General features: G+C 52.8%; 4 protein-coding genes across 6 annotated transcripts; all 4 read right to left on the bottom strand.

Moving 5' to 3' along the window:
• Window positions 1-323: 323 nt before the first annotated feature.
• LOC135271704 (somatotropin-like) lies at window positions 324-2611 on the bottom strand. 2 transcript variants are annotated; one of them, XM_064369616.1, is made up of 5 exons: window positions 2560-2611; window positions 1406-1566; window positions 1078-1197; window positions 821-985; window positions 324-568 (listed from the first exon to the last, which is right to left on the bottom strand). In XM_064369616.1, the coding sequence occupies exons 1-5, from the start codon at window positions 2609-2611 to the stop codon at window positions 371-373; spliced, it is 696 nt and encodes a 231-aa protein (XP_064225686.1). In that variant the 3' UTR covers window positions 324-370. The 2 variants fall into 2 exon arrangements, with proteins under 2 accessions (XP_064225686.1, XP_064225688.1); XM_064369618.1 differs by lacking the exon at window positions 2560-2611 and adding an exon at window positions 1819-1828.
• Window positions 2612-5304: 2693 nt separating this feature from the next.
• LOC135271674 (somatotropin-like) lies at window positions 5305-6766 on the bottom strand. The gene is made up of 5 exons (XM_064369420.1): window positions 6757-6766; window positions 6346-6506; window positions 6017-6136; window positions 5761-5925; window positions 5305-5499 (listed from the first exon to the last, which is right to left on the bottom strand). The coding sequence occupies exons 1-5, from the start codon at window positions 6764-6766 to the stop codon at window positions 5305-5307; spliced, it is 651 nt and encodes a 216-aa protein (XP_064225490.1).
• A 7439-nt stretch (window positions 6767-14205) lies between these two features.
• On the bottom strand, window positions 14206-16493 carry LOC135271707 (somatotropin-like). 2 transcript variants are annotated; one of them, XM_064369622.1, is made up of 5 exons: window positions 16442-16493; window positions 15288-15448; window positions 14960-15079; window positions 14703-14867; window positions 14206-14450 (listed from the first exon to the last, which is right to left on the bottom strand). In XM_064369622.1, the coding sequence occupies exons 1-5, from the start codon at window positions 16491-16493 to the stop codon at window positions 14253-14255; spliced, it is 696 nt and encodes a 231-aa protein (XP_064225692.1). In that variant the 3' UTR covers window positions 14206-14252. The 2 variants fall into 2 exon arrangements, with proteins under 2 accessions (XP_064225692.1, XP_064225693.1); XM_064369623.1 differs by lacking the exon at window positions 16442-16493 and adding an exon at window positions 15701-15710.
• Window positions 16494-19186: 2693 nt separating this feature from the next.
• On the bottom strand, window positions 19187-20648 carry LOC135271673 (somatotropin-like). The gene is made up of 5 exons (XM_064369419.1): window positions 20639-20648; window positions 20228-20388; window positions 19899-20018; window positions 19643-19807; window positions 19187-19381 (listed from the first exon to the last, which is right to left on the bottom strand). The coding sequence occupies exons 1-5, from the start codon at window positions 20646-20648 to the stop codon at window positions 19187-19189; spliced, it is 651 nt and encodes a 216-aa protein (XP_064225489.1).
• Window positions 20649-27104: the final 6456 nt, after the last annotated feature.

Raw genomic sequence — 27104 nt, 5'->3', positions numbered from 1 at the left:
ATGCCTTCAAATCATCTCTGGGTTGACCAGTGAGCTGTGACCAGCAAGCTGGGAGCACTGACCTGGTGGAGTGGCCTCAGTGAGTAATAGACAGCAGTGCTGTGCCGGCTTCCTTCTGGCCCAGGAAGAGCCAAGTCCATTATGTTTCAGGAGCCTGGTTCCCAACAAACCCCTCTGGCTCTGTGGGTTGTCTTCCCAACCTGCCCCTTGCTCCATACCGCCACCCTCCACCCCATAATATTAGAGGACACCTAGTCAGACAAAATAATGCGACTTAGTTTTATTAGGACAGAGCTGGTGGGCACTGGAGTGCCACCTTCCAGGCCCAGGAGAGGCACTCAGGAAGGGCCACAGGAATGCCACCCGGCAGCTAGAAGCCACAGCTGCCCGGCACAGAGTGGCACTGCACAATGCGCAGGAACGTCTCGACCTTGTCCATGTCCTTCCGGAAGCAGAAGAGCAGCCAGTAGTTCTTGAGCAGTGCGTCATCGTTGTGCGAGTTTCTGTCAAACTTGCTGTAGGTCTGCCCGAAGAGCTCCCCAGTTTGGGGGCTGCCATCCTCCAGCCTCTGCAAAGTGAAGGAAGAGAAGGAGAGGCCAAGTGCTTGGACACTGTTCCCTCCCTCTCTCATTCATTCTTTCTCCTCCCTCCCTCTAAGGTGAAGAGAAAGGGCTGGTGGATTCACGAGTGGAAATGAAGAATAAGCTGAGTTCTCCTGGGTCAGGGCCTGACTGCTAAAAAGAGAGCAGCAGTGTTTCTTTCCCCCAGCTCTGGAAGCCAGTGGGGCCCCAGGATTGGAGACAGCTGGCGCCATCCTCACCCCCATCAGAGTTTGGATGCCTTCCTCTAGGTCCTTCAGGTACTCATAGACATCGGTGTGCAAGATGTTATGCAGCCGGCTGTTGGCAAAGACACTGCCGAGGAGCTGCACGGGCTCGAGCCAGGACTGGATGAGCAGCAGGGAGATGTGGAGCAGCTCTAGGTTCTGCAGGGGAAGGACTGGCAGTGGGTGTGCTGCCCGGGGGCTCTGACCACAGGCCTCCCCCATCCCTGCCTGGGGAGAGGGCGACCACTCACGGATTTTGTCAGCACTTCCTCCTTGTTGGCAGGTGTCGGGATAGACTCTGAGAAGCAGAGGAAGGTATTGGGGTTACGCAGGAAGAAATACTTCTGTTCCTTCGGGATATAATTTCCTTCCTAGCAGAAAGATCACACATCAAGGTCTATGCTGGTGACCAGCTCCCATTCTTACTTTTCTGGGACCTCATTCAGCATGTGCTCATCTGCCTGCATTTTCACTTCAGAAAACAACCATGAGCTCCTTCATCTCTCCCCATTACTTCCTAGCAGGGGAAAGTCACCCCTTCCTGCCACCCTGATGGGCACCTATTCCCCAAGAACTTACAAACTCCTGGTAGGTGTCAAAGGCCAGCTGATGCAGCTGATGGGCAAGGAGCATAGCGTCATCAAAAAGCCTGGATAAGGGAATTCTTGGAATGGCACCAGTCTCTTGAAGCCAGGGCAGGCAGAGCAGGGCAAGAGCCAGGAGCAGGGACATCCGGGAGCCTGGGGAGATGCCGTAGGGGAAGGGAGGGAGCCAGAGAGCAAGTGGCCAGCGCTCTTGCTCAAGGGCAGATTTTTTTTGGTCTCCCTTCAGGGACCAGGAACATTCTGAGATTGGCCGAATATCTGGGCTTAGATGGTGATGCTCACATCCAGAAGCCCCAAGCCTGAGGGTTAGAGCCCCCGTCCCATCTACAGGGCGCCGCCTCTGCTGTCCAGACACATCCTGCTCATAGGGGTTTTAGGGGCGCTTACTTGCAGTCATTGCAGCTAGCTGAGCTGTCCACAGGACTCTCCGTGGTTTGGGGAGTTTGGCCTTGGGATCCTGGAGCTGGTCTCTTGTGGGCCCTTTTATACCCTCGCCCCTTCTCTCTGCCTGCTGGCCCCCACCTGTTTCTATGCACGTTCATGCAAGGGGGGCCACTGACGTGCCTGTGCTAATGGATAATTTAGAAGCTTCTCCCACACATGCTGGTATCATGCCCCCTGGCTTGTCATCTTTCCCTTCCCACCGTCACCAGCGCTGTGAGGGTTGTGCACAGAGTGTCAGCCAGAGGCACCACCCATCCTGGCCTCTTTAAGGGGCAGGTGGGTGCCCTCTGGCAGCATGCCCTGGTGGCCAACCTGAAGGCAGGAAAGGATGTCAGGATAGCCAGTCCTTGAGACCCACACGGACCCCATCCCACTCTCTATCCTATCCCTTTCCTCCTCCCCGCATGGTTTCCGTCCTCCCACCAGAGAGAGAGTGTGTGCTGGGAAAAGGGGCCAACCACAGCCAATAGATTCTGGGGGTTTAGGGCATGATTCAGTCCTGAATTGCAGAGTCCTGGGCCCGCCTGAGGGAGCTGGATGCAGTGCTAACACTGACCACTAGAGGGAACCAACCCCATTCTTGGCCCTCCCCTCTCCCTGAGCTTTGGGGCTCCTCCAGGTCCCTGGGACAAACAGACTCAGGCTATTACCCCAGCTCCTTGGACCTGCAGCAGAGATAAAAACCAAGAAACAGAAATGCCGGCAACAGACATGAACCACAAGCGCTTCCTCCCATAGCCCTGAAACCATCAGAGAATCTCAAAGTTGGAAGAGCTCTTGAAGGTTTGAGTCTCCTCCCCAGCTTTGGAACTCAGAACGCATCCTGCTGAAATATGCCCTATGCAGCCATGGAAGCCCCTCCTCCTTTTTCTCCTCCTCCTTTCCAGATCTGTATGAAGCTTATCCAGTTGCAAAGGGCCTGCCTGTGCATTCTCACATCTGACCTGCCACTTGTCTTGTGAAGGACCTATTATGATCATCCCATTTCACAGATCATGAGACTGAGGCTCAGAGAGACTGACTTGCATGAGCTACCTCAGCCAGGGCAGCAGCTCTCCACAACCTTGTTCTTCCCACATTGTGTCATTCAAAGCCCTTTCTCCAGGCCGGGCATGGTGGTTAACACCTGTAATCCCAGCACTTTGGGAGGCTGAGGTGGGTGAATCATTTGAGATCAGTGATTCAAGAACTGCCTGGTCAACATGGCAAAACTCCATCTCTATTAAAAACAGCAAAATTAGCTATGCATGGTGGCACATGCCTATAATTCCAGTTACTTCTTGGGGGCAGGGGGGTGGGTGAGGTGGGAGAATCCCTTGAACACAGGAGGCAGAGGTTGCAGTGAGCCAAGATCCCACCTCTACACTCAGGCCTTGGTGACATAGCAGAACTCCAGCTTAAAGAAAAAAAAAAAGAAGAAGACAGAGCAGGTAGTGTGGTGCTACTAGTTACTTAGTTATTCTGGCTTCTTTTTTTTTTTTTTCCAGATGGAGTCTCATCCTGTCACACTGGAGTGCAGTGGCATGATCTTGGCTCACTGCAACCTCTGCCTCCTGGGTTCAAGTGATTCTCCCACCTCAGCCTCCTGAGTAGCTGGGATTACGGGCACCAACCACTATGCGGGGCTAGTTTTTGTACTTTTTTAGTAGAGACGGGGTTTCACCGTGTTGGCCAGGCTGGTCTCAAACTCCTGACTTCAGGTGATCCACATGCCTTGGCCTCCTAAGTACTGAGATTACAGGTGTGAGTCACCACTCCCAATACAGTTATTTCAGCTTCTAAATTTCTGTGAGTTCAGGGATTCTGCCCCCAACACAAGCGGCCCTTTGCCTCATTTTGTCCTTCCATAAGGGGCAGATTGTTCTCCCTCAATTCCCAGATGAGAATGGCCCAGTGGCATAGGGTGCCTTTTAGAAACCTCACGGCAGGACAAGGTGAAGGCAGAGAAGGCCAGGACTGAGCCTCCTGTCTCCTGGTGCCCAGGGCTGAGGCTATTTCAGTATAATCTGAAGGTCACAAGCATCAGATGCCCCCTAGAGATGAGAGCAGGAAAGAACACCCTCTCCTGCCCTGAAATCTTCCACCCCTGAGTTTAAGGGCATTGAGCACTCGACGCTGTAGAAACACAAGCAAGCAAACAAGCAAACGCTTCTAGAAGTGGTTGGCAGTGGTGTCGCCAACCAACATTGAAAACCCACACCCCTGTGGTCGAGGATGTGAATGCTGGGCCCTGCCACCTCCCCCTTTTCAGAGCAGAAGACAGAGCTCATTTTCTGCCGTCATTCCTGAAGCATAACCCGACCAGCACCCCAGGCTCATCATCTGCTGGGAGGGCACTGGGCTGTGGGCTGTTCTCCAGGCACGCCTGTGGGAGGATCCGACAGGGATGTCATCAACGATACCAGCTCTGAGAAACATGGGGTCACTGGGAGGGCGGAGACACCACTTACCCCTGCTCCTTCCAGCACCACCAAAGAGGAGGAGCCAGGTGGGAATGGAGGAGGGTCCCTGAGCTCCACGTAGCTTTCTGCGTCCCCCACCATCCTTCCTCCAGTGTCAACTGGGACATGGAGCCCCCATGACAGGGCCTTTTAGCCAGTGCAGGGGACTTAGATGTGGACTGTGAGTTCTGCAGGTGGTGCTGGTTCCCACCCCTCTCCATTGCATCTTCCTAAGGGAAGCGAGTATCAGCTGGGATTTATCCCTTCCCATCCAGTCCTCATTGTTTACGTTGTTATCTATCTGGCACCTGTCGGCACTTCATTTGCAACCCTAATGAAAATGTGTCTTCCACTTCCCTTGCCCTAATTTAGATCCTAAAAGCTCTGGTTCTCTATGTTTTAAACTCATTTTTGCATTGTTCTCATTTCCCAAGGGTCATTGGGCTTAAGGAATATTCATCTTAAAAGTCTTCTGTACACACGTTGTTCTGTGACATTGTTTTCTCACTTTTTGGGGACGTTTTGCCTCTGCCGTTAATAGCCTGTCTTGTTTCCATTTCTTCTCACTCCTGGTGGGCTAGGTTTGGTGTTTCTGGTGATGGTTGGAGAGGAAAAAATGCTTTCAAGTCATCACTGGGATGACTGATGAGCTGTGACCAGCGAGCTGGGAGCACTGACCTGGTGGAGTGGCCTCAGGAAGTAATAGACAGCAGTCATGTGCCAGCTTCCTTCTGGCCCAGGAAGGGGCAAGCCCTTTATGTTTCAGGGGCCTGGTTCCCAATAGACCCCACAGGCCCTGCAGGTTGTCTTCCCAACCTACCCCTTGCTCCATACCCCCACCCCCACCCCATAATATTAGAGAAGGACACCTAATCAGACAAAATGATGCAACGTAATTTTATTAGGATAGGGCTGGTGGACACTGGAGTGCCACTTTTCGGGGCCAGGAGAGGCACTGGGGAGGGGTCTCAGGGATGCCACCCGGCAGCTAGAAGCCACAGCTGCCCTCCACTGAGCGGCACTTCACAACGCGCAGGAATGTTGCAACCTTGTTCATGTCTCTCCGGAAGCAATAGAGCAGCCCGTAGTTCTTGAGCAGTGTGTCACCGTTTTCCAAGTTGATGTCAAAGTTGCTGTAGGTCTGCCCGATCTCCTCAGTCTGGGGGCTGCCATCTTCCAGCCTCTGCAAAGTGAAGGAAGAGAAGGAGAGGCCAAGCGCTTGGACACTGTTCCCTCCCTCTCTCAGTCATTCTTTTCCCTCCCTCCCCTCCAAGGCTCCAGGGTATAGAGAAAGGCCTGGAGGATTCACGAGTGGAAATGAAGAATAAGCTGAGTTCTCCTGGGTCAGGGCCTGACTGCTAAAAAGAGAGCAGCAGTGTTTCTTTCCCCCAGCTCTGGAAGCCAGTGGGGCCCCAGGATTGGGGACCCCTGGTGCCACCCTCACCGCAATCAGAGTTTGGATGACTTCCTCTAGGTCCTTCAGGTACTCATAGATGAAGCTGTTTGAGACACTAGGCAGTTGGCTGTTGGCAGAGACACTGCTGAGGTACTGCACGGGCTTGAGCCACATCTGGACGAGCAGCAGGGAGATGCGGAGCAGCTCTAGGTTCTGCAGGGGAAGGACCAGCAGTGGGTGTGCTGCCCGGGGGCTCTGACCACAGGCCTCCCCATCCCTGCCTGGGGAGTGGGTGGGCACTCACAGATTTCTCCAGAGTTTCATTTCTGTTAGTGGGTGTTGGGATAGACCCTGAGAAACAAAAGGGGGTCCTGGCGTTCTGTCGGAAGAAATCGCTCTGTTCCTTCAGGGTACGAGCTTCTTCCTAGGAGAAGGACCGCCCATCAATACCTATGCTGGTGACCAGCTCCCATTGTTCCTTTTCCGGGACCTCACTCAGTGTATGCTCATCTGCCTGCATCTTCGATTCAGAAAACAATCCTGAGCTCCTTCATCTCCTCCCATTACTTCCCAGCAAGGCAAAGTCACCCCTTCCTGCCAACCTTGACATGCATCCATTTGTCAAGAGCTTACAAACTTCTGGTAGATGTCAAAGGCCAGCTGGTTCAGGCGAGAGGCGCGGATCATAGCATAGTCATAAAGCGAGGATAAGGGAAATGCTGGGAAGGCACCAGCCTCTCGAAGCCAGGGCAGGCAGAGCAGGGTGAAAGTCAGGAGCAGGGATGCCTGGGAGACTAGGGAGAAACCAGAGGGCGTGGGAGGGAGTCGGAGAGCAAGAGGGCAGTGCTCTTGCTCAGGGGCTGTTTCTTTTCTGTCTCTCCCTCCAGGGACCAGGAACATTCTGGTCCAAATATCTGGGCTTAGATGGCGATACCCACATTCAGAAGCCCGAAACCTGAGGGTTAGTGTTCCCCGTCCCATCTACAGGGCGCCACCTCTCCCCTCAGGACATATAATGCAGAAAGTGATTTTAGGGGCACTTACCTACAGCCATTGCAGCTAGGTGAGCGGTCCACAGGACTCTCCGTGGTTTGGGGAGTTGGGCCTTGGGATCCTGGAGCTGGTCTCTTGTGTGCCCTTTTATACCCTGTCCCCTTCTCTCACCCTGCTGGTCCCTACCTGTTTCTATGTATGTATGGGCAAGGGAGGGTCACGGACATGCCTGTGTAGTGGATAATTTAGAAGCTTCTCCCACACATGCTGGTATCATGCCCCCTGGCTTGTCATTTTTCCCTTTCCACCGTCACCAGCGCTGTGAGGGTTGTACACAGAGTGTCAGCCAGAGGCACCACCCATCCTGTCCTCTCTTTTAGGGGCAGGTGGGTGCCCTCTGGCAGCATGCCCTGGTGGCCAACCTGAAGGCAGGAAAGGATGTCAGGATAGCCAGTCCTTGAGACCCACACGGACCCCATCCCACTCTCTATCCTATCCCTTTCCTCCTCCCCGCATGGTTCCTGTCCTCCCACCAGAGAGAGAGTGTGTGCTGGGAAAAGGGGCCAACCACAGCCAATAGATTTTGGGGGTTCTGGGCAAGATTCAGTCCTGAATTCCACTTTGGCTGAGTCCTCCTGGGCCCGCCTGAGGGAGCTGGATGCAGTGCTAACACTGACCACTAGAGGGAATCAATCACATACTTTGCCCTCCACTTTCCCTGCGCCTTGGGGCTCCCACAGTTCTGCGGGGATGAAGAATCCAGACTCAAGCAGAGATAAAAACCAAGAAACAGAAATCCCGGCAACAGACATAAACCGCAAGCACTTCCTCCCATTGCCCTGAATCCATCAGAGAATCTGAAAGTTGGAAGAGCTCTTGAAGGTTTGAGTCTCCTCCCCAGCTTTGGGACTCAGAACACATCACACTGAAATATGCCCTATGCAGCCATGGAAGCCCATCCTCCTTTCCAGCTCTGTGTAGAGCTTATCCAGTTGCAAAGGGCCTGCCTGTGCATTCTCACATCTGACCTGTCCCTTGTCTTGTGAAGGAGCTATTATGATCATCCCATTTCACAGATCAAGAGACTGAGGCTCAGAGAGACTGACTTGCATGAGCTACCACAGCCAGGGCAGCAGATCTCCACAAGCTTGCTCTTCCCACAATGCATCATTCAAAGTCCTTTCTCCAGGCCAGGCATGGTGGTTAACACCTGTAATCCCAGCATTTTGGGAGCCTGAGGTGGGTGGATCATTTGAGGTCAGGAGTTCAAGACCAGACTGGTCAACAGGCAAAACTCCATCTCTACTAAAAATACAAAAATTGGCTGTGCATGGTGGCCCATGCCTGTAATCCCAGCTACTCCGAAGGGTGAAATGGGAGAATCCCTTGAACCTATGAGGCAGAGTTTGCAGTGAACCAAGATTGTGCCACCGCACTCCAGCCTGGTGCCAGAGCAGAACTCCATCTCAAAAAAAAAAAGAAAAAAGAAAAAAGAAAGAAAGATAGAAAGATAAACGTTCTTTCTCGAGTGCAGTAGCATGGTGCTATTCCTTTAGTTATTTCTGCTGGCTCTTCTTCTTCCTCCTCTTCCTCCTCTTTCTCTTCTTCTCCTTCTCTTTCTTCTTCCTTCCCCTCATCCACCTTCTCCTTCTCTCCTTCTTCTTCAAAATGGAGTCTCATTCTGTCACCCAGGCTAGAGTGCAGTGGCATGATCTTGACTCACTGCAACCTCTGCCTCCTGGGTTCAAGGCATTCTCCCACCTCGGCCTCCTGAGTAGCTGGGATTACAAGTGCCCCCCACTATGCCAGGTGAATTTTTGTACTTTTTTAGTAAAGATGGGGTTTCACCATGTTGACCAGTCTGGTCTTGAACTCCTGACTTCAGGTGATCTGCCCGCCTTGGCCTCCCAAGGTACTGAGATCCAACCCAGTTATTTCAGCTTCTAAATTTCTCTGAGTTCAGGGATCCTGCCCCCAACACGAGCAGCCCTTTGCCTCATTTTGTCCTTCTATAAGGGGCAGATTGTTCTCCCTCAATTCCCAGGTGAGAATGGCCCAGTGGCACGGGTGCCTTGTGGAAACCTCACAGCAGGACAAGGTGAAGGCAGAGAAGACCAGGACTGAGCCTCCTGTCTCCTGGTGCCCAGGGTTGGGGTTATTTCAATATCACCTGAAGGTCACAAGCATCAGATGCCCCCAGAGATGAGAACAGGAAAGAACACCCTCTCCTGCCTGAAATCTTCCACCCCTGAGTTTAAGGGCATCGAGCACTCGATGCTGTAGAAACACAAGCAAGCAAACAAGCAAACGCTTCCGGAAGTGGTTGGCAGTGGTGTTGCCAACCAACATTGAAAACCCACACCCCTGTGGTCTAGGATGTGAATTCTGGGCTCTGCCACCTCCTCCTTTTCAGAGCAGAAGACAGAGCTCATTTTCTGCCGTCATTCCTGAAGCATAACCCGACCAGCACCCCAGACTCATCATCTGCTGGGAGGGCACTGTGCTGTGGGCTGTTCTCCAGGCACGCCTGTGGGAGGACCCGAGAGGGATGTCATCAACGATACCAGCTCTGAGAAACATGGGGTCACTGGGAGGCTGGAGACACCACTTACCCCTGCTCCTTCCAGCACCACCAAAGAGGAGGAGCCAGGTGGGAATGGAGGAGGGTCCCTGAGCTCCACGTAGCTTTCTGTGTCTCCTACCATCCTTCCTCCAATTGTCACCTGGGACATGGAGCCCCCATGACACGGCCTTTTAGCCAGTGCAGGGGACGTAGATGTGGACTGTGATTTCTGCAGGTGGTGCTGGTTCCCAGCCCTCTGTGTTGCATCCCCCTAAGGGAAGCGAGTATCAGCTGGGATTTATCCCTTCCCATCCAGTCCCCATTGTCTCCATTGTTATCTGAGTTTCCTTTTTGCTGGCAGGTGTCGGGATGGACTGTGAGAAGGAGAGGGAGGTCTGGGGGTTGTGGCACCTGCTGGCACTGCGTTTAGAAATCCAAATAAAATATCTCATCCACTTTCTTGCCCTAATTCAGACCCCAAATGCTCTGGTTCTGTACATCTCAAATTCATTTTTGCATTGCTCTCATTTCCCAAGGGTAGTTGGGCTTAAGGAATATTTATCTTAAAATTCTTCTGCACACAAGTAATTCCAAGACATTGTTTTCTCACTTTTTGGGGAACTTTTGCTTCTGCACTTAATAGCCTGTCTTGTTTTCATTTATTCCCACTCCTGGGGGACTAGGTTTGGTGTTGCTGGTGATGGTTGGGGAGGAAGAAGTGCCTTCAAATAATCACTGGGATGTTCAGTGAGCTGTGACCAGCGAGCTGGGAGCGCTGACCTGGTGGAGTGGCCTCAGGAAGTAATAGACAGCAGTGCTGTGCCTGCTTCCTTCTGGCCCAGGAAGAGGCAAGTCCTTTAGGTTTCAGGGGCCTGGTTCCCGATAGACCCCACAGGTCCTGCAGGTTGTCTTCCCAACCTGCCCCTTGCTCCATACCCCCACCCCCACCCCATAATATTAGAGAAGGACACTTAGTCAGACAAAATGATGCAACTTAATATTATTAGGCAGGGCTGGTGGACACTGGAGTGCGACCTTCCGGGGCCAGGAGAGGCAATAGGGAGGGGTCACAGGTATGCCACCCGGTAGCTAGAAGCCACAACTGCCCTCCACAGAGCGGCACTGCACAATGCACAGGAATGTCTGGACCTTATCCGTGTCCTTCCGGAAGCAGTAGAGCAGCCCGTAGTTCTTGAGCAGTGCGTCATTGTTCTGCGAGTTGATGTCAAACTTCCTGTAGGTCTGCCTGAAGATCTCCCCAGTCTGGGGGCTGCCATCTTCCAGCCTCTGCAAAGGTCTCCCTCAGGGACCAGGAATATTCTGAGATTGGCCGAATATCTGGGCTTAGATGGTGATGCTCACATCCAGAAGCCCCAAGCCTGAGGGTTAGAGCCCCCGTCCCATCTACAGGGCGCCGCCTCTGCTGTCCAGACACATCCTGCTCATAGGGGTTTTAGGGGCGCTTACTTGCAGTCATTGCAGCTAGCTGAGCTGTCCACAGGACTCTCCGTGGTTTGGGGAGTTTGGCCTTGGGATCCTGGAGCTGGTCTCTTGTGGGCCCTTTTATACCCTCGCCCCTTCTCTCTGCCTGCTGGCCCCCACCTGTTTCTATGCACGTTCATGCAAGGGGGGCCACTGACGTGCCTGTGCTAATGGATAATTTAGAAGCTTCTCCCACACATGCTGGTATCATGCCCCCTGGCTTGTCATCTTTCCCTTCCCACCGTCACCAGCGCTGTGAGGGTTGTGCACAGAGTGTCAGCCAGAGGCACCACCCATCCTGGCCTCTTTAAGGGGCAGGTGGGTGCCCTCTGGCAGCATGCCATGGTGGCCAACCTGAAGGCAGGAAAGGATGTCAGGATAGCCAGTCTTTGAGACCCACACGGACCCCATCCCACTCTCTATCCTATCCCTTTCCTCCTCCCCGCATGGTTCCCGTCCTCCCACCAGAGAGAGAGTGTGTGCTGGGAAAAGGGGCCAACCACAGCCAATAGATTTTGGGGGTTCTGGGCAAGATTCAGTCCTGAATTCCACTTTGGCTGAGTCCTCCTGGGCCCGCCTGAGGGAGCTGGATGCAGTGCTAACACTGACCACTAGAGGGAACCAACCCCATTCTTGGCCCTCCCCTCTCCCTGAGCTTTGGGGCTCCTCCAGGTCCCTGGGACAAACAGACTCAGGCTATTACCCCAGCTCCTTGGACCTGCAGCAGAGATAAAAACCAAGAAACAGAAATCCCGGCAACAGACATGAACCACAAGCGCTTCCTCCCATAGCCCTGAAACCATCAGAGAATCTCAAAGTTGGAAGAGCTCTTGAAGGTTTGAGTCTCCTCCCCAGCTTTGGAACTCAGAACGCATCCTGCTGAAAGATGCCCTATGCAGCCATGGAAGCCCCTCCTCCTTTTTCACCTCCTCCTTTCCAGCTCTGTATGGAGCTTATCCAGTTGCAAAGGGCCTCCCTGTACATTCTCACATCTGACCTGTCACTTGTCTTGTGAAGGAGCTATTATGCCATCCCATTTCACAGATCAAGAGACTGAGGCTCAGAGAGACTGACTTGCATGTGCTACCTCAGCCAGGGCAGCAGAACTCCACAAGCTTGCTCTTCCCACATTGTGTCATTCAAAGTCCTTTCTCCAGGCCGGGCATGGTGGTTAACACATATAATTCCAGCATTTTGGGAGGCTGAGGTGGGTGGATCATTTGAGATCAGCAGTGCAAGACCAGCCCAGTCAACATGGCCAAACCCCATCTCTATTCAAAATACAAAAATTAGCTGGGCATGCTGGCGAATGCCTATAATCCCAGCTACTCGGGAGGGTGATGTGGGAGAATCGCTTGAACACAGGAGGCAGAGGTTGATGAAAGCCAACATCACACCTCTGCACTCCAGCCTTGGTGATATAGCAGAAGGCCCACTCAAAAAAAAAAAAAAAAAAAAAAAAAAAAAAAAGTCCTTTCTCCAGAACAGGTAGTGTGGTGCTACTCAGTTATATAGTTATTCTACCTGCTGCTGCTGCTGCTGCTTTTTTTTTTTTTTCAGACGGAGTCTCATTCTGTCACCCAGGCTGGAGTGCAATGGCATGATCCTGGCTCACTGCAACCTCTGCCTCCTGGGTTCAAGTGATTCTCCCGCTTCAGCCTCCTGAGTAGCTGGGATTACAGGCATCCACCACTATGCCGGGCTAATTTTTGTACTTTTTAAGTAGAGACGAGGCTTCACCACGTTGGCCAGGCTGGTCTGAAACTCCTCCTGACTTCAGGTGATCTGCCTGCCTTGGCCTCCCAAATTACTGAGATTACAGGGATGAGTCACTGCTCCCAACCCAGTTATATCAGCTTCTAAATTTCTCTGAGTTTAGGGATCCTGCCCCCAACGCAAGCGGTCCTTTGCCTCATTTTGTCCTTCCACAAGGGGCAGATATTCTCCCTCAATTCCCAGGTGAGAATGGCCCGGTGGCACGGGGTGCCTTTTAGAAACCTCACAGCAGGACAAGGCGAAGGCAGAGAAGGCCAGGACTGAGCCTACTGTCTCCTGGTGCCCAGGGTTGGGGCTGTTGCAATATCATCTGGAGGTCACAAGCAACAGATGCCCCCCAAAGATGAGAGCAGGAATGAACACCCACTCCTGCCCTGAAATCTTCCACCCCTGAGTTTAAGGGCCTCGAGCACTCGATGCTGTAGAAACACAAGCAAGCAAACAAGCAAACGCTTCCAGAAGTGGTTGGCAGTGGTGTTGCCAATCAACATTGAAAACCCACAACCCTGTGGTCGAGGATGTGAATGCTGGGCCCTGCCACCTCCCCCTTTTCAGAGCAGAAGACAGAGCTCATCTGCCACCACTCCTGAAGCATTACCCAACTAGCACCCCAGACTTCTCATCTGCTGGGAGGGCACTGGGCTGTGGGCTGTTCTCCAGGAGGGCTATGGGAAGATTCCAGGGAAATGTCATCAACGATACCAGCTCTGAGAAACATGGGATCCCTGGGAGGGTGGAGACACCACTTACCCCTGCTCCTTCCAGCACCACCAAAGAGGAGGAGCCAGGTGGGAATGGAGGAGGGTCCCTGAGCTCCACGTAGCTTTCTGCGTCCCCCACCATCCTTCCTCCAGTGTCAACTGGGACATGGAGCCCCCATGACAGGGCCTTTTAGCCAGTGCAGGGGACTTAGATGTGGACTGTGAGTTCTGCAGGTGGTGCTGGTTCCCACCCCTCTCCATTGCATCTTCCTAAGGGAAGCGAGTATCAGCTGGGATTTATCCCTTCCCATCCAGTCCTCATTGCTTACGTTGTTATCTATCTGGCACCTGTCGGCACTTCATTTGCAATCCCAATGAAAATGTGTCTTCCACTTCCCTTGCCCTAATTCAAATGCCAAATGGTCTGGTTCTGTACATCTCAAATTTATTTCTGCATTGTTCTCATTTCCCAAGGGTCATTGGGCTTAAGGAATATTCATCTTAAAATTCTTCTGCACACAAGTAATTCCATGACATTGTTTTCTCACCTGTTGGGGAAGTTTTGCCTTTGCACTTAATAGCTGGTCTTGTTTTCATTTATTCCCACTTCTAGGGGGTAGGTTTGGTGTTTCTGGTGACGGTCGTGGAGGAAGAAATGCCTTCAAATCATCTCTGGGTTGACCAGTGAGCTGTGACCAGCAAGCTGGGAGCACTGACCTGGTGGAGTGGCCTCAGTGAGTAATAGACAGCAGTGCTGTGCCGGCTTCCTTCTGGCCCAGGAAGAGCCAAGTCCATTATGTTTCAGGAGCCTGGTTCCCAACAAACCCCTCTGGCTCTGTGGGTTGTCTTCCCAACCTGCCCCTTGCTCCATACCGCCACCCTCCACCCCATAATATTAGAGGACACCTAGTCAGACAAAATAATGCGACTTAGTTTTATTAGGACAGAGCTGGTGGGCACTGGAGTGCCACCTTCCAGGCCCAGGAGAGGCACTCAGGAAGGGCCACAGGAATGCCACCCGGCAGCTAGAAGCCACAGCTGCCCGGCACAGAGTGGCACTGCACAATGCGCAGGAACGTCTCGACCTTGTCCATGTCCTTCCGGAAGCAGAAGAGCAGCCAGTAGTTCTTGAGCAGTGCGTCATCGTTGTGCGAGTTTCTGTCAAACTTGCTGTAGGTCTGCCCGAAGAGCTCCCCAGTTTGGGGGCTGCCATCCTCCAGCCTCTGCAAAGTGAAGGAAGAGAAGGAGAGGCCAAGTGCTTGGACACTGTTCCCTCCCTCTCTCATTCATTCTTTCTCCTCCCTCCCTCTAAGGTGAAGAGAAAGGGCTGGTGGATTCACGAGTGGAAATGAAGAATAAGCTGAGTTCTCCTGGGTCAGGGCCTGACTGCTAAAAAGAGAGCAGCAGTGTTTCTTTCCCCCAGCTCTGGAAGCCAGTGGGGCCCCAGGATTGGAGACAGCTGGCGCCATCCTCACCCCCATCAGAGTTTGGATGCCTTCCTCTAGGTCCTTCAGGTACTCATAGACATCGGTGTGCAAGATGTTATGCAGTCGGCTGTTGGCAAAGACACTGCCGAGGAGCTGCACGGGCTCGAGCCAGGACTGGATGAGCAGCAGGGAGATGTGGAGCAGCTCTAGGTTCTGCAGGGGAAGGACTGGCAGTGGGTGTGCTGCCCGGGGGCTCTGACCACAGGCCTCCCCCATCCCTGCCTGGGGAGAGGGCGACCACTCACGGATTTTGTCAGCACTTCCTCCTTGTTGGCAGGTGTCGGGATAGACTCTGAGAAGCAGAGGAAGGTATTGGGGTTACGCAGGAAGAAATACTTCTGTTCCTTCGGGATATAATTTCCTTCCTAGCAGAAAGATCACACATCAAGGTCTATGCTGGTGACCAGCTCCCATTCTTACTTTTCTGGGACCTCATTCAGCATGTGCTCATCTGCCTGCATTTTCACTTCAGAAAACAACCATGAGCTCCTTCATCTCTCCCCATTACTTCCTAGCAGGGGAAAGTCACCCCTTCCTGCCACCCTGATGGGCACCTATTCCCCAAGAACTTACAAACTCCTGGTAGGTGTCAAAGGCCAGCTGATGCAGCTGATGGGCAAGGAGCATAGCGTCATCAAAAAGCCTGGATAAGGGAATTCTTGGAATGGCACCAGTCTCTTGAAGCCAGGGCAGGCAGAGCAGGGCAAGAGCCAGGAGCAGGGACATCCGGGAGCCTGGGGAGATGCCGTAGGGGAAGGGAGGGAGCCAGAGAGCAAGTGGCCAGCGCTCTTGCTCAAGGGCAGATTTTTTTTGGTCTCCCTTCAGGGACCAGGAACATTCTGAGATTGGCCGAATATCTGGGCTTAGATGGTGATGCTCACATCCAGAAGCCCCAAGCCTGAGGGTTAGAGCCCCCGTCCCATCTACAGGGCGCCGCCTCTGCTGTCCAGACACATCCTGCTCATAGGGGTTTTAGGGGCGCTTACTTGCAGTCATTGCAGCTAGCTGAGCTGTCCACAGGACTCTCCGTGGTTTGGGGAGTTTGGCCTTGGGATCCTGGAGCTGGTCTCTTGTGGGCCCTTTTATACCCTCGCCCCTTCTCTCTGCCTGCTGGCCCCCACCTGTTTCTATGCACGTTCATGCAAGGGGGGCCACTGACGTGCCTGTGCTAATGGATAATTTAGAAGCTTCTCCTACACATGCTGGTATCATGCCCCATGGCTTGTCATCTTTCCCTTCCCACCGTCACCAGTGCTGTGAGGGTTGTGCACAGAGTGTCAGCCAGAGGCACCACCCATCCTGGCCTCTTTAAGGGGCAGGTGGGTGCCCTCTGGCAGCATGCCATGGTGGCCAACCTGAAGGCAGGAAAGGATGTCAGGATAGCCAGTCCTTGAGACCCACACGGACCCCATCCCACTCTCTCTCCTATCCTTTTCCTCCTCCCCGCATGGTTTCCGTCCTCCCACCAGAGGGAGAGTGTGTGCTGGGAAAAGGGGCCAACCACAGCCAATAGATTCTGGGGGTTTAGGGCATGATTCAGTCCTGAATTGCAGAGTCCTGGGCCCGCCTGAGGGAGCTGGATGCAGTGCTAACACTGACCACTAGAGGGAACCAACCCCATTCTTGGCCCTCCCCTCTCCCTGAGCTTTGGGGCTCCTCCAGGTCCCTGGGACAAACAGACTCAGGCTATTACCCCAGCTCCTTGGACCTGCAGCAGAGGTAAAAACCAAGAAACAGAAATCCAGGCAACAGACATGAACCACAAGCGCTTCCTCCCATAGTCCTGAAACCATCAGAGAATCTCAAAGTTGGAAGAGCTCTTGAAGGTTTGAGTCTCCTCCCCAGCTTTGGAACTCAGAAGGCATCCTGCTGAAATATGCCCTATGCAGCCATGGAAGCCCCTCCTCCTTTTTCTCCTCCTCCTTTCCAGATCTGTATGGAGCTTATCCAGTTGCAAAGGGCCTGCCTGTGCATTCTCACATCTGACCTGCCACTTGTCTTGTGAAGGACCTATTATGATCATCCCATTTCACAGATCATGAGACTGAGGCTCAGAGAGACTGACTTGCATGAGCTACCTCAGCCAGGGCAGCAGCTCTCCACAACCTTGTTCTTCCCACATTGTGTCATTCAAAGCCCTTTCTCCAGGCCGGGCATGGTGGTTAACACCTGTAATCCCAGCACTTTGGGAGGCTGAGGTGGGTGAATCATTTGAGATCAGTGATTCAAGAACTGCCTGGTCAACATGGCAAAACTCCATCTCTATTAAAAACAGCAAAATTAGCTATGCATGGTGGCACATGCCTATAATTCCAGTTACTTCTTGGGGGCAGGGGGGTGGGTGAGGTGGGAGAATCCCTTGAACACAGGAGGCAGAGGTTGCAGTGAGCCAAGATCCCACCTCTACACTCAGGCCTTGGTGACATAGCAGAACTCCAGCTTAAAGAAAAAAAAAAAGAAGAAGACAGAGCAGGTAGTGTGGTGCTACTAGTTACTTAGTTATTCTGGCTTCTTTTTTTTTTTTTTCCAGATGGAGTCTCATCCTGTCACACTGGAGTGCAGTGGCATGATCTTGGCTCACTGCAACCTCTGCCTCCTGGGTTCAAGTGATTCTCCCACCTCAGCCTCCTGAGTAGCTGGGATTACGGGCACCAACCACTATGCGGGGCTAGTTTTTGTACTTTTTTAGTAGAGACGGGGTTTCACCGTGTTGGCCAGGCTGGTCTCAAACTCCTGACTTCAGGTGATCCACATGCCTTGGCCTCCTAAGTACTGAGATTACAGGTGTGAGTCACCACTCCCAATACAGTTATTTCAGCTTCTAAATTTCTGTGAGTTCAGGGATTCTGCCCCCAACACAAGCGGCCCTTTGCCTCATTTTGTCCTTCCATAAGGGGCAGATTGTTCTCCCTCAATTCCCAGATGAGAATGGCCCAGTGGCATAGGGTGCCTTTTAGAAACCTCACGGCAGGACAAGGTGAAGGCAGAGAAGGCCAGGACTGAGCCTCCTGTCTCCTGGTGCCCAGGGCTGAGGCTATTTCAGTATAATCTGAAGGTCACAAGCATCAGATGCCCCCTAGAGATGAGAGCAGGAAAGAACACCCTCTCCTGCCCTGAAATCTTCCACCCCTGAGTTTAAGGGCATTGAGCACTCGACGCTGTAGAAACACAAGCAAGCAAACAAGCAAACGCTTCTAGAAGTGGTTGGCAGTGGTGTCGCCAACCAACATTGAAAACCCACACCCCTGTGGTCGAGGATGTGAATGCTGGGCCCTGCCACCTCCCCCTTTTCAGAGCAGAAGACAGAGCTCATTTTCTGCCGTCATTCCTGAAGCATAACCCGACCAGCACCCCAGGCTCATCATCTGCTGGGAGGGCACTGGGCTGTGGGCTGTTCTCCAGGCACGCCTGTGGGAGGATCCGACAGGGATGTCATCAACGATACCAGCTCTGAGAAACATGGGGTCACTGGGAGGGCGGAGACACCACTTACCCCTGCTCCTTCCAGCACCACCAAAGAGGAGGAGCCAGGTGGGAATGGAGGAGGGTCCCTGAGCTCCACGTAGCTTTCTGCGTCCCCCACCATCCTTCCTCCAGTGTCAACTGGGACATGGAGCCCCCATGACAGGGCCTTTTAGCCAGTGCAGGGGACTTAGATGTGGACTGTGAGTTCTGCAGGTGGTGCTGGTTCCCACCCCTCTCCATTGCATCTTCCTAAGGGAAGCGAGTATCAGCTGGGATTTATCCCTTCCCATCCAGTCCTCATTGTTTACGTTGTTATCTATCTGGCACCTGTCGGCACTTCATTTGCAACCCTAATGAAAATGTGTCTTCCACTTCCCTTGCCCTAATTTAGATCCTAAAAGCTCTGGTTCTCTATGTTTTAAACTCATTTTTGCATTGTTCTCATTTCCCAAGGGTCATTGGGCTTAAGGAATATTCATCTTAAAAGTCTTCTGTACACACGTTGTTCTGTGACATTGTTTTCTCACTTTTTGGGGACGTTTTGCCTCTGCCGTTAATAGCCTGTCTTGTTTCCATTTCTTCTCACTCCTGGTGGGCTAGGTTTGGTGTTTCTGGTGATGGTTGGAGAGGAAAAAATGCTTTCAAGTCATCACTGGGATGACTGATGAGCTGTGACCAGCGAGCTGGGAGCACTGACCTGGTGGAGTGGCCTCAGGAAGTAATAGACAGCAGTCATGTGCCAGCTTCCTTCTGGCCCAGGAAGGGGCAAGCCCTTTATGTTTCAGGGGCCTGGTTCCCAATAGACCCCACAGGCCCTGCAGGTTGTCTTCCCAACCTACCCCTTGCTCCATACCCCCACCCCCACCCCATAATATTAGAGAAGGACACCTAATCAGACAAAATGATGCAACGTAATTTTATTAGGATAGGGCTGGTGGACACTGGAGTGCCACTTTTCGGGGCCAGGAGAGGCACTGGGGAGGGGTCTCAGGGATGCCACCCGGCAGCTAGAAGCCACAGCTGCCCTCCACTGAGCGGCACTTCACAACGCGCAGGAATGTTGCAACCTTGTTCATGTCTCTCCGGAAGCAATAGAGCAGCCCGTAGTTCTTGAGCAGTGTGTCACCGTTTTCCAAGTTGATGTCAAAGTTGCTGTAGGTCTGCCCGATCTCCTCAGTCTGGGGGCTGCCATCTTCCAGCCTCTGCAAAGTGAAGGAAGAGAAGGAGAGGCCAAGCGCTTGGACACTGTTCCCTCCCTCTCTCAGTCATTCTTTTCCCTCCCTCCCCTCCAAGGCTCCAGGGTATAGAGAAAGGCCTGGAGGATTCACGAGTGGAAATGAAGAATAAGCTGAGTTCTCCTGGGTCAGGGCCTGACTGCTAAAAAGAGAGCAGCAGTGTTTCTTTCCCCCAGCTCTGGAAGCCAGTGGGGCCCCAGGATTGGGGACCCCTGGTGCCACCCTCACCGCAATCAGAGTTTGGATGACTTCCTCTAGGTCCTTCAGGTACTCATAGATGAAGCTGTTTGAGACACTAGGCAGTTGGCTGTTGGCAGAGACACTGCTGAGGTACTGCACGGGCTTGAGCCACATCTGGACGAGCAGCAGGGAGATGCGGAGCAGCTCTAGGTTCTGCAGGGGAAGGACCAGCAGTGGGTGTGCTGCCCGGGGGCTCTGACCACAGGCCTCCCCATCCCTGCCTGGGGAGTGGGTGGGCACTCACAGATTTCTCCAGAGTTTCATTTCTGTTAGTGGGTGTTGGGATAGACCCTGAGAAACAAAAGGGGGTCCTGGCGTTCTGTCGGAAGAAATCGCTCTGTTCCTTCAGGGTACGAGCTTCTTCCTAGGAGAAGGACCGCCCATCAATACCTATGCTGGTGACCAGCTCCCATTGTTCCTTTTCCGGGACCTCACTCAGTGTATGCTCATCTGCCTGCATCTTCGATTCAGAAAACAATCCTGAGCTCCTTCATCTCCTCCCATTACTTCCCAGCAAGGCAAAGTCACCCCTTCCTGCCAACCTTGACATGCATCCATTTGTCAAGAGCTTACAAACTTCTGGTAGATGTCAAAGGCCAGCTGGTTCAGGCGAGAGGCGCGGATCATAGCATAGTCATAAAGCGAGGATAAGGGAAATGCTGGGAAGGCACCAGCCTCTCGAAGCCAGGGCAGGCAGAGCAGGGTGAAAGTCAGGAGCAGGGATGCCTGGGAGACTAGGGAGAAACCAGAGGGCGTGGGAGGGAGTCGGAGAGCAAGAGGGCAGTGCTCTTGCTCAGGGGCTGTTTCTTTTCTGTCTCTCCCTCCAGGGACCAGGAACATTCTGGTCCAAATATCTGGGCTTAGATGGCGATACCCACATTCAGAAGCCCGAAACCTGAGGGTTAGTGTTCCCCGTCCCATCTACAGGGCGCCACCTCTCCCCTCAGGACATATAATGCAGAAAGTGATTTTAGGGGCACTTACCTACAGCCATTGCAGCTAGGTGAGCGGTCCACAGGACTCTCCGTGGTTTGGGGAGTTGGGCCTTGGGATCCTGGAGCTGGTCTCTTGTGTGCCCTTTTATACCCTGTCCCCTTCTCTCACCCTGCTGGTCCCTACCTGTTTCTATGTATGTATGGGCAAGGGAGGGTCACGGACATGCCTGTGTAGTGGATAATTTAGAAGCTTCTCCCACACATGCTGGTATCATGCCCCCTGGCTTGTCATTTTTCCCTTTCCACCGTCACCAGCGCTGTGAGGGTTGTACACAGAGTGTCAGCCAGAGGCACCACCCATCCTGTCCTCTCTTTTAGGGGCAGGTGGGTGCCCTCTGGCAGCATGCCCTGGTGGCCAACCTGAAGGCAGGAAAGGATGTCAGGATAGCCAGTCCTTGAGACCCACACGGACCCCATCCCACTCTCTATCCTATCCCTTTCCTCCTCCCCGCATGGTTCCTGTCCTCCCACCAGAGAGAGAGTGTGTGCTGGGAAAAGGGGCCAACCACAGCCAATAGATTTTGGGGGTTCTGGGCAAGATTCAGTCCTGAATTCCACTTTGGCTGAGTCCTCCTGGGCCCGCCTGAGGGAGCTGGATGCAGTGCTAACACTGACCACTAGAGGGAATCAATCACATACTTTGCCCTCCACTTTCCCTGCCTTGGGGCTCCCACAGTTCTGCGGGGATGAAGAATCCAGACTCAAGCAGAGATAAAAACCAAGAAACAGAAATCCCGGCAACAGACATAAACCGCAAGCACTTCCTCCCATTGCCCTGAATCCATCAGAGAATCTGAAAGTTGGAAGAGCTCTTGAAGGTTTGAGTCTCCTCCCCAGCTTTGGGACTCAGAACACATCACACTGAAATATGCCCTATGCAGCCATGGAAGCCCATCCTCCTTTCCAGCTCTGTGTAGAGCTTATCCAGTTGCAAAGGGCCTGCCTGTGCATTCTCACATCTGACCTGTCCCTTGTCTTGTGAAGGAGCTATTATGATCATCCCATTTCACAGATCAAGAGACTGAGGCTCAGAGAGACTGACTTGCATGAGCTACCACAGCCAGGGCAGCAGATCTCCACAAGCTTGCTCTTCCCACAATGCATCATTCAAAGTCCTTTCTCCAGGCCAGGCATGGTGGTTAACACCTGTAATCCCAGCATTTTGGGAGCCTGAGGTGGGTGGATCATTTGAGGTCAGGAGTTCAAGACCAGACTGGTCAACAGGCAAAACTCCATCTCTACTAAAAATACAAAAATTGGCTGTGCATGGTGGCCCATGCCTGTAATCCCAGCTACTCCGAAGGGTGAAATGGGAGAATCCCTTGAACCTATGAGGCAGAGTTTGCAGTGAACCAAGATTGTGCCACCGCACTCCAGCCTGGTGCCAGAGCAGAACTCCATCTCAAAAAAAAAAAGAAAAAAGAAAAAAGAAAGAAAGATAGAAAGATAAACGTTCTTTCTCGAGTGCAGTAGCATGGTGCTATTCCTTTAGTTATTTCTGCTGGCTCTTCTTCTTCCTCCTCTTCCTCCTCTTTCTCTTCTTCTCCTTCTCTTTCTTCTTCCTTCCCCTCATCCACCTTCTCCTTCTCTCCTTCTTCTTCAAAATGGAGTCTCATTCTGTCACCCAGGCTAGAGTGCAGTGGCATGATCTTGACTCACTGCAACCTCTGCCTCCTGGGTTCAAGGCATTCTCCCACCTCGGCCTCCTGAGTAGCTGGGATTACAAGTGCCCCCCACTATGCCAGGTGAATTTTTGTACTTTTTTAGTAAAGATGGGGTTTCACCATGTTGACCAGTCTGGTCTTGAACTCCTGACTTCAGGTGATCTGCCCGCCTTGGCCTCCCAAGGTACTGAGATCCAACCCAGTTATTTCAGCTTCTAAATTTCTCTGAGTTCAGGGATCCTGCCCCCAACACGAGCAGCCCTTTGCCTCATTTTGTCCTTCTATAAGGGGCAGATTGTTCTCCCTCAATTCCCAGGTGAGAATGGCCCAGTGGCACGGGTGCCTTGTGGAAACCTCACAGCAGGACAAGGTGAAGGCAGAGAAGACCAGGACTGAGCCTCCTGTCTCCTGGTGCCCAGGGTTGGGGTTATTTCAATATCACCTGAAGGTCACAAGCATCAGATGCCCCCAGAGATGAGAACAGGAAAGAACACCCTCTCCTGCCTGAAATCTTCCACCCCTGAGTTTAAGGGCATCGAGCACTCGATGCTGTAGAAACACAAGCAAGCAAACAAGCAAACGCTTCCGGAAGTGGTTGGCAGTGGTGTTGCCAACCAACATTGAAAACCCACACCCCTGTGGTCTAGGATGTGAATTCTGGGCTCTGCCACCTCCTCCTTTTCAGAGCAGAAGACAGAGCTCATTTTCTGCCGTCATTCCTGAAGCATAACCCGACCAGCACCCCAGACTCATCATCTGCTGGGAGGGCACTGTGCTGTGGGCTGTTCTCCAGGCACGCCTGTGGGAGGACCCGAGAGGGATGTCATCAACGATACCAGCTCTGAGAAACATGGGGTCACTGGGAGGCTGGAGACACCACTTACCCCTGCTCCTTCCAGCACCACCAAAGAGGAGGAGCCAGGTGGGAATGGAGGAGGGTCCCTGAGCTCCACGTAGCTTTCTGTGTCTCCTACCATCCTTCCTCCAATTGTCACCTGGGACATGGAGCCCCCATGACACGGCCTTTTAGCCAGTGCAGGGGACGTAGATGTGGACTGTGATTTCTGCAGGTGGTGCTGGTTCCCAGCCCTCTGTGTTGCATCCCCCTAAGGGAAGCGAGTATCAGCTGGGATTTATCCCTTCCCATCCAGTCCCCATTGTCTCCATTGTTATCTGAGTTTCCTTTTTGCTGGCAGGTGTCGGGATGGACTGTGAGAAGGAGAGGGAGGTCTGGGGGTTGTGGCACCTGCTGGCACTGCGTTTAGAAATCCAAATAAAATATCTCATCCACTTTCTTGCCCTAATTCAGACCCCAAATGCTCTGGTTCTGTACATCTCAAATTCATTTTTGCATTGCTCTCATTTCCCAAGGGTAGTTGGGCTTAAGGAATATTTATCTTAAAATTCTTCTGCACACAAGTAATTCCAAGACATTGTTTTCTCACTTTTTGGGGAACTTTTGCTTCTGCACTTAATAGCCTGTCTTGTTTTCATTTATTCCCACTCCTGGGGGACTAGGTTTGGTGTTGCTGGTGATGGTTGGGGAGGAAGAAGTGCCTTCAAATAATCACTGGGATGTTCAGTGAGCTGTGACCAGCGAGCTGGGAGCGCTGACCTGGTGGAGTGGCCTCAGGAAGTAATAGACAGCAGTGCTGTGCCTGCTTCCTTCTGGCCCAGGAAGAGGCAAGTCCTTTAGGTTTCAGGGGCCTGGTTCCCGATAGACCCCACAGGTCCTGCAGGTTGTCTTCCCAACCTGCCCCTTGCTCCATACCCCCACCCCCACCCCATAATATTAGAGAAGGACACTTAGTCAGACAAAATGATGCAACTTAATATTATTAGGCAGGGCTGGTGGACACTGGAGTGCGACCTTCCGGGGCCAGGAGAGGCAATAGGGAGGGGTCACAGGTATGCCACCCGGTAGCTAGAAGCCACAACTGCCCTCCACAGAGCGGCACTGCACAATGCACAGGAATGTCTGGACCTTATCCGTGTCCTTCCGGAAGCAGTAGAGCAGCCCGTAGTTCTTGAGCAGTGCGTCATTGTTCTGCGAGTTGATGTCAAACTTCCTGTAGGTCTGCCTGAAGATCTCCCCAGTCTGGGGGCTGCCATCTTCCAGCCTCTGCAAAGGTCTCCCTCAGGGACCAGGAATATTCTGAGATTGGCCGAATATCTGGGCTTAGATGGTGATGCTCACATCCAGAAGCCCCAAGCCTGAGGGTTAGAGCCCCCGTCCCATCTACAGGGCGCCGCCTCTGCTGTCCAGACACATCCTGCTCATAGGGGTTTTAGGGGCGCTTACTTGCAGTCATTGCAGCTAGCTGAGCTGTCCACAGGACTCTCCGTGGTTTGGGGAGTTTGGCCTTGGGATCCTGGAGCTGGTCTCTTGTGGGCCCTTTTATACCCTCGCCCCTTCTCTCTGCCTGCTGGCCCCCACCTGTTTCTATGCACGTTCATGCAAGGGGGGCCACTGACGTGCCTGTGCTAATGGATAATTTAGAAGCTTCTCCCACACATGCTGGTATCATGCCCCCTGGCTTGTCATCTTTCCCTTCCCACCGTCACCAGCGCTGTGAGGGTTGTGCACAGAGTGTCAGCCAGAGGCACCACCCATCCTGGCCTCTTTAAGGGGCAGGTGGGTGCCCTCTGGCAGCATGCCATGGTGGCCAACCTGAAGGCAGGAAAGGATGTCAGGATAGCCAGTCTTTGAGACCCACACGGACCCCATCCCACTCTCTATCCTATCCCTTTCCTCCTCCCCGCATGGTTCCCGTCCTCCCACCAGAGAGAGAGTGTGTGCTGGGAAAAGGGGCCAACCACAGCCAATAGATTTTGGGGGTTCTGGGCAAGATTCAGTCCTGAATTCCACTTTGGCTGAGTCCTCCTGGGCCCGCCTGAGGGAGCTGGATGCAGTGCTAACACTGACCACTAGAGGGAACCAACCCCATTCTTGGCCCTCCCCTCTCCCTGAGCTTTGGGGCTCCTCCAGGTCCCTGGGACAAACAGACTCAGGCTATTACCCCAGCTCCTTGGACCTGCAGCAGAGATAAAAACCAAGAAACAGAAATCCCGGCAACAGACATGAACCACAAGCGCTTCCTCCCATAGCCCTGAAACCATCAGAGAATCTCAAAGTTGGAAGAGCTCTTGAAGGTTTGAGTCTCCTCCCCAGCTTTGGAACTCAGAACGCATCCTGCTGAAAGATGCCCTATGCAGCCATGGAAGCCCCTCCTCCTTTTTCACCTCCTCCTTTCCAGCTCTGTATGGAGCTTATCCAGTTGCAAAGGGCCTCCCTGTACATTCTCACATCTGACCTGTCACTTGTCTTGTGAAGGAGCTATTATGCCATCCCATTTCACAGATCAAGAGACTGAGGCTCAGAGAGACTGACTTGCATGTGCTACCTCAGCCAGGGCAGCAGAACTCCACAAGCTTGCTCTTCCCACATTGTGTCATTCAAAGTCCTTTCTCCAGGCCGGGCATGGTGGTTAACACATATAATTCCAGCATTTTGGGAGGCTGAGGTGGGTGGATCATTTGAGATCAGCAGTGCAAGACCAGCCCAGTCAACATGGCCAAACCCCATCTCTATTCAAAATACAAAAATTAGCTGGGCATGCTGGCGAATGCCTATAATCCCAGCTACTCGGGAGGGTGATGTGGGAGAATCGCTTGAACACAGGAGGCAGAGGTTGATGAAAGCCAACATCACACCTCTGCACTCCAGCCTTGGTGATATAGCAGAAGGCCCACTCAAAAAAAAAAAAAAAAAAAAAAAAAAAAAAAAGTCCTTTCTCCAGAACAGGTAGTGTGGTGCTACTCAGTTATATAGTTATTCTACCTGCTGCTGCTGCTGCTGCTTTTTTTTTTTTTTCAGACGGAGTCTCATTCTGTCACCCAGGCTGGAGTGCAATGGCATGATCCTGGCTCACTGCAACCTCTGCCTCCTGGGTTCAAGTGATTCTCCCGCTTCAGCCTCCTGAGTAGCTGGGATTACAGGCATCCACCACTATGCCGGGCTAATTTTTGTACTTTTTAAGTAGAGACGAGGCTTCACCACGTTGGCCAGGCTGGTCTGAAACTCCTCCTGACTTCAGGTGATCTGCCTGCCTTGGCCTCCCAAATTACTGAGATTACAGGGATGAGTCACTGCTCCCAACCCAGTTATATCAGCTTCTAAATTTCTCTGAGTTTAGGGATCCTGCCCCCAACGCAAGCGGTCCTTTGCCTCATTTTGTCCTTCCACAAGGGGCAGATATTCTCCCTCAATTCCCAGGTGAGAATGGCCCGGTGGCACGGGGTGCCTTTTAGAAACCTCACAGCAGGACAAGGCGAAGGCAGAGAAGGCCAGGACTGAGCCTACTGTCTCCTGGTGCCCAGGGTTGGGGCTGTTGCAATATCATCTGGAGGTCACAAGCAACAGATGCCCCCCAAAGATGAGAGCAGGAATGAACACCCACTCCTGCCCTGAAATCTTCCACCCCTGAGTTTAAGGGCCTCGAGCACTCGATGCTGTAGAAACACAAGCAAGCAAACAAGCAAACGCTTCCAGAAGTGGTTGGCAGTGGTGTTGCCAATCAACATTGAAAACCCACAACCCTGTGGTCGAGGATGTGAATGCTGGGCCCTGCCACCTCCCCCTTTTCAGAGCAGAAGACAGAGCTCATCTGCCACCACTCCTGAAGCATTACCCAACTAGCACCCCAGACTTCTCATCTGCTGGGAGGGCACTGGGCTGTGGGCTGTTCTCCAGGAGGGCTATGGGAAGATTCCAGGGAAATGTCATCAACG

This window comes from Aotus nancymaae, unplaced genomic scaffold (genome assembly GCF_030222135.1).
Source record: "Aotus nancymaae isolate 86718 unplaced genomic scaffold, 86718_ANA_hifiasm-v0.15.2.pri h1tg000089l, whole genome shotgun sequence".
In the NCBI taxonomy this organism is placed as follows: domain Eukaryota; kingdom Metazoa; phylum Chordata; class Mammalia; order Primates; family Aotidae; genus Aotus; species Aotus nancymaae.
This window is presented reverse-complemented; position numbering and strand designations above follow the sequence as displayed.

Bases quoted from the DNA above. Each gene is read 5' to 3' on its own strand.
- LOC135271673 (XM_064369419.1), bottom strand. The intron at 20,019-20,227 runs GTAAGCTCTTGA...TCCTTCTCCTAG, and splicing joins TTGACATCTACCAGAAGTTT to GAAGAAGCTCGTACCCTGAA. The intron at 19,808-19,898 runs GTGAGTGCCCAC...CTTCCCCTGCAG, and splicing joins ATGAAACTCTGGAGAAATCT to AACCTAGAGCTGCTCCGCAT.
- LOC135271674 (XM_064369420.1), bottom strand. The intron at 6,137-6,345 runs GTAAGCTCTTGA...TCCTTCTCCTAG, and splicing joins TTGACATCTACCAGAAGTTT to GAAGAAGCTCGTACCCTGAA. The intron at 5,926-6,016 runs GTGAGTGCCCAC...CTTCCCCTGCAG, and splicing joins ATGAAACTCTGGAGAAATCT to AACCTAGAGCTGCTCCGCAT.
- LOC135271707 (XM_064369622.1), bottom strand. From the start codon at position 16,493: ATGGGAGGAAGCGCTTGTGGTTCATGTCTGTTGCCTGGATTTCTGTTT. The intron at 14,868-14,959 runs GTGAGTGGTCGC...CTTCCCCTGCAG, and splicing joins AGGAAGTGCTGACAAAATCC to AACCTAGAGCTGCTCCACAT. The intron at 14,451-14,702 runs GTGAGGATGGCG...TTCACTTTGCAG, and splicing joins GCATCCAAACTCTGATGGGG to AGGCTGGAGGATGGCAGCCC.
- LOC135271704 (XM_064369616.1), bottom strand. From the start codon at position 2,611: ATGGGAGGAAGCGCTTGTGGTTCATGTCTGTTGCCGGCATTTCTGTTT. The intron at 1,567-2,559 runs GTTTTTATCTCT...GCATCTCCCCAG, and splicing joins GCCGGCATTTCTGTTTCTTG to GCTCCCGGATGTCCCTGCTC. The intron at 986-1,077 runs GTGAGTGGTCGC...CTTCCCCTGCAG, and splicing joins AGGAAGTGCTGACAAAATCC to AACCTAGAGCTGCTCCACAT.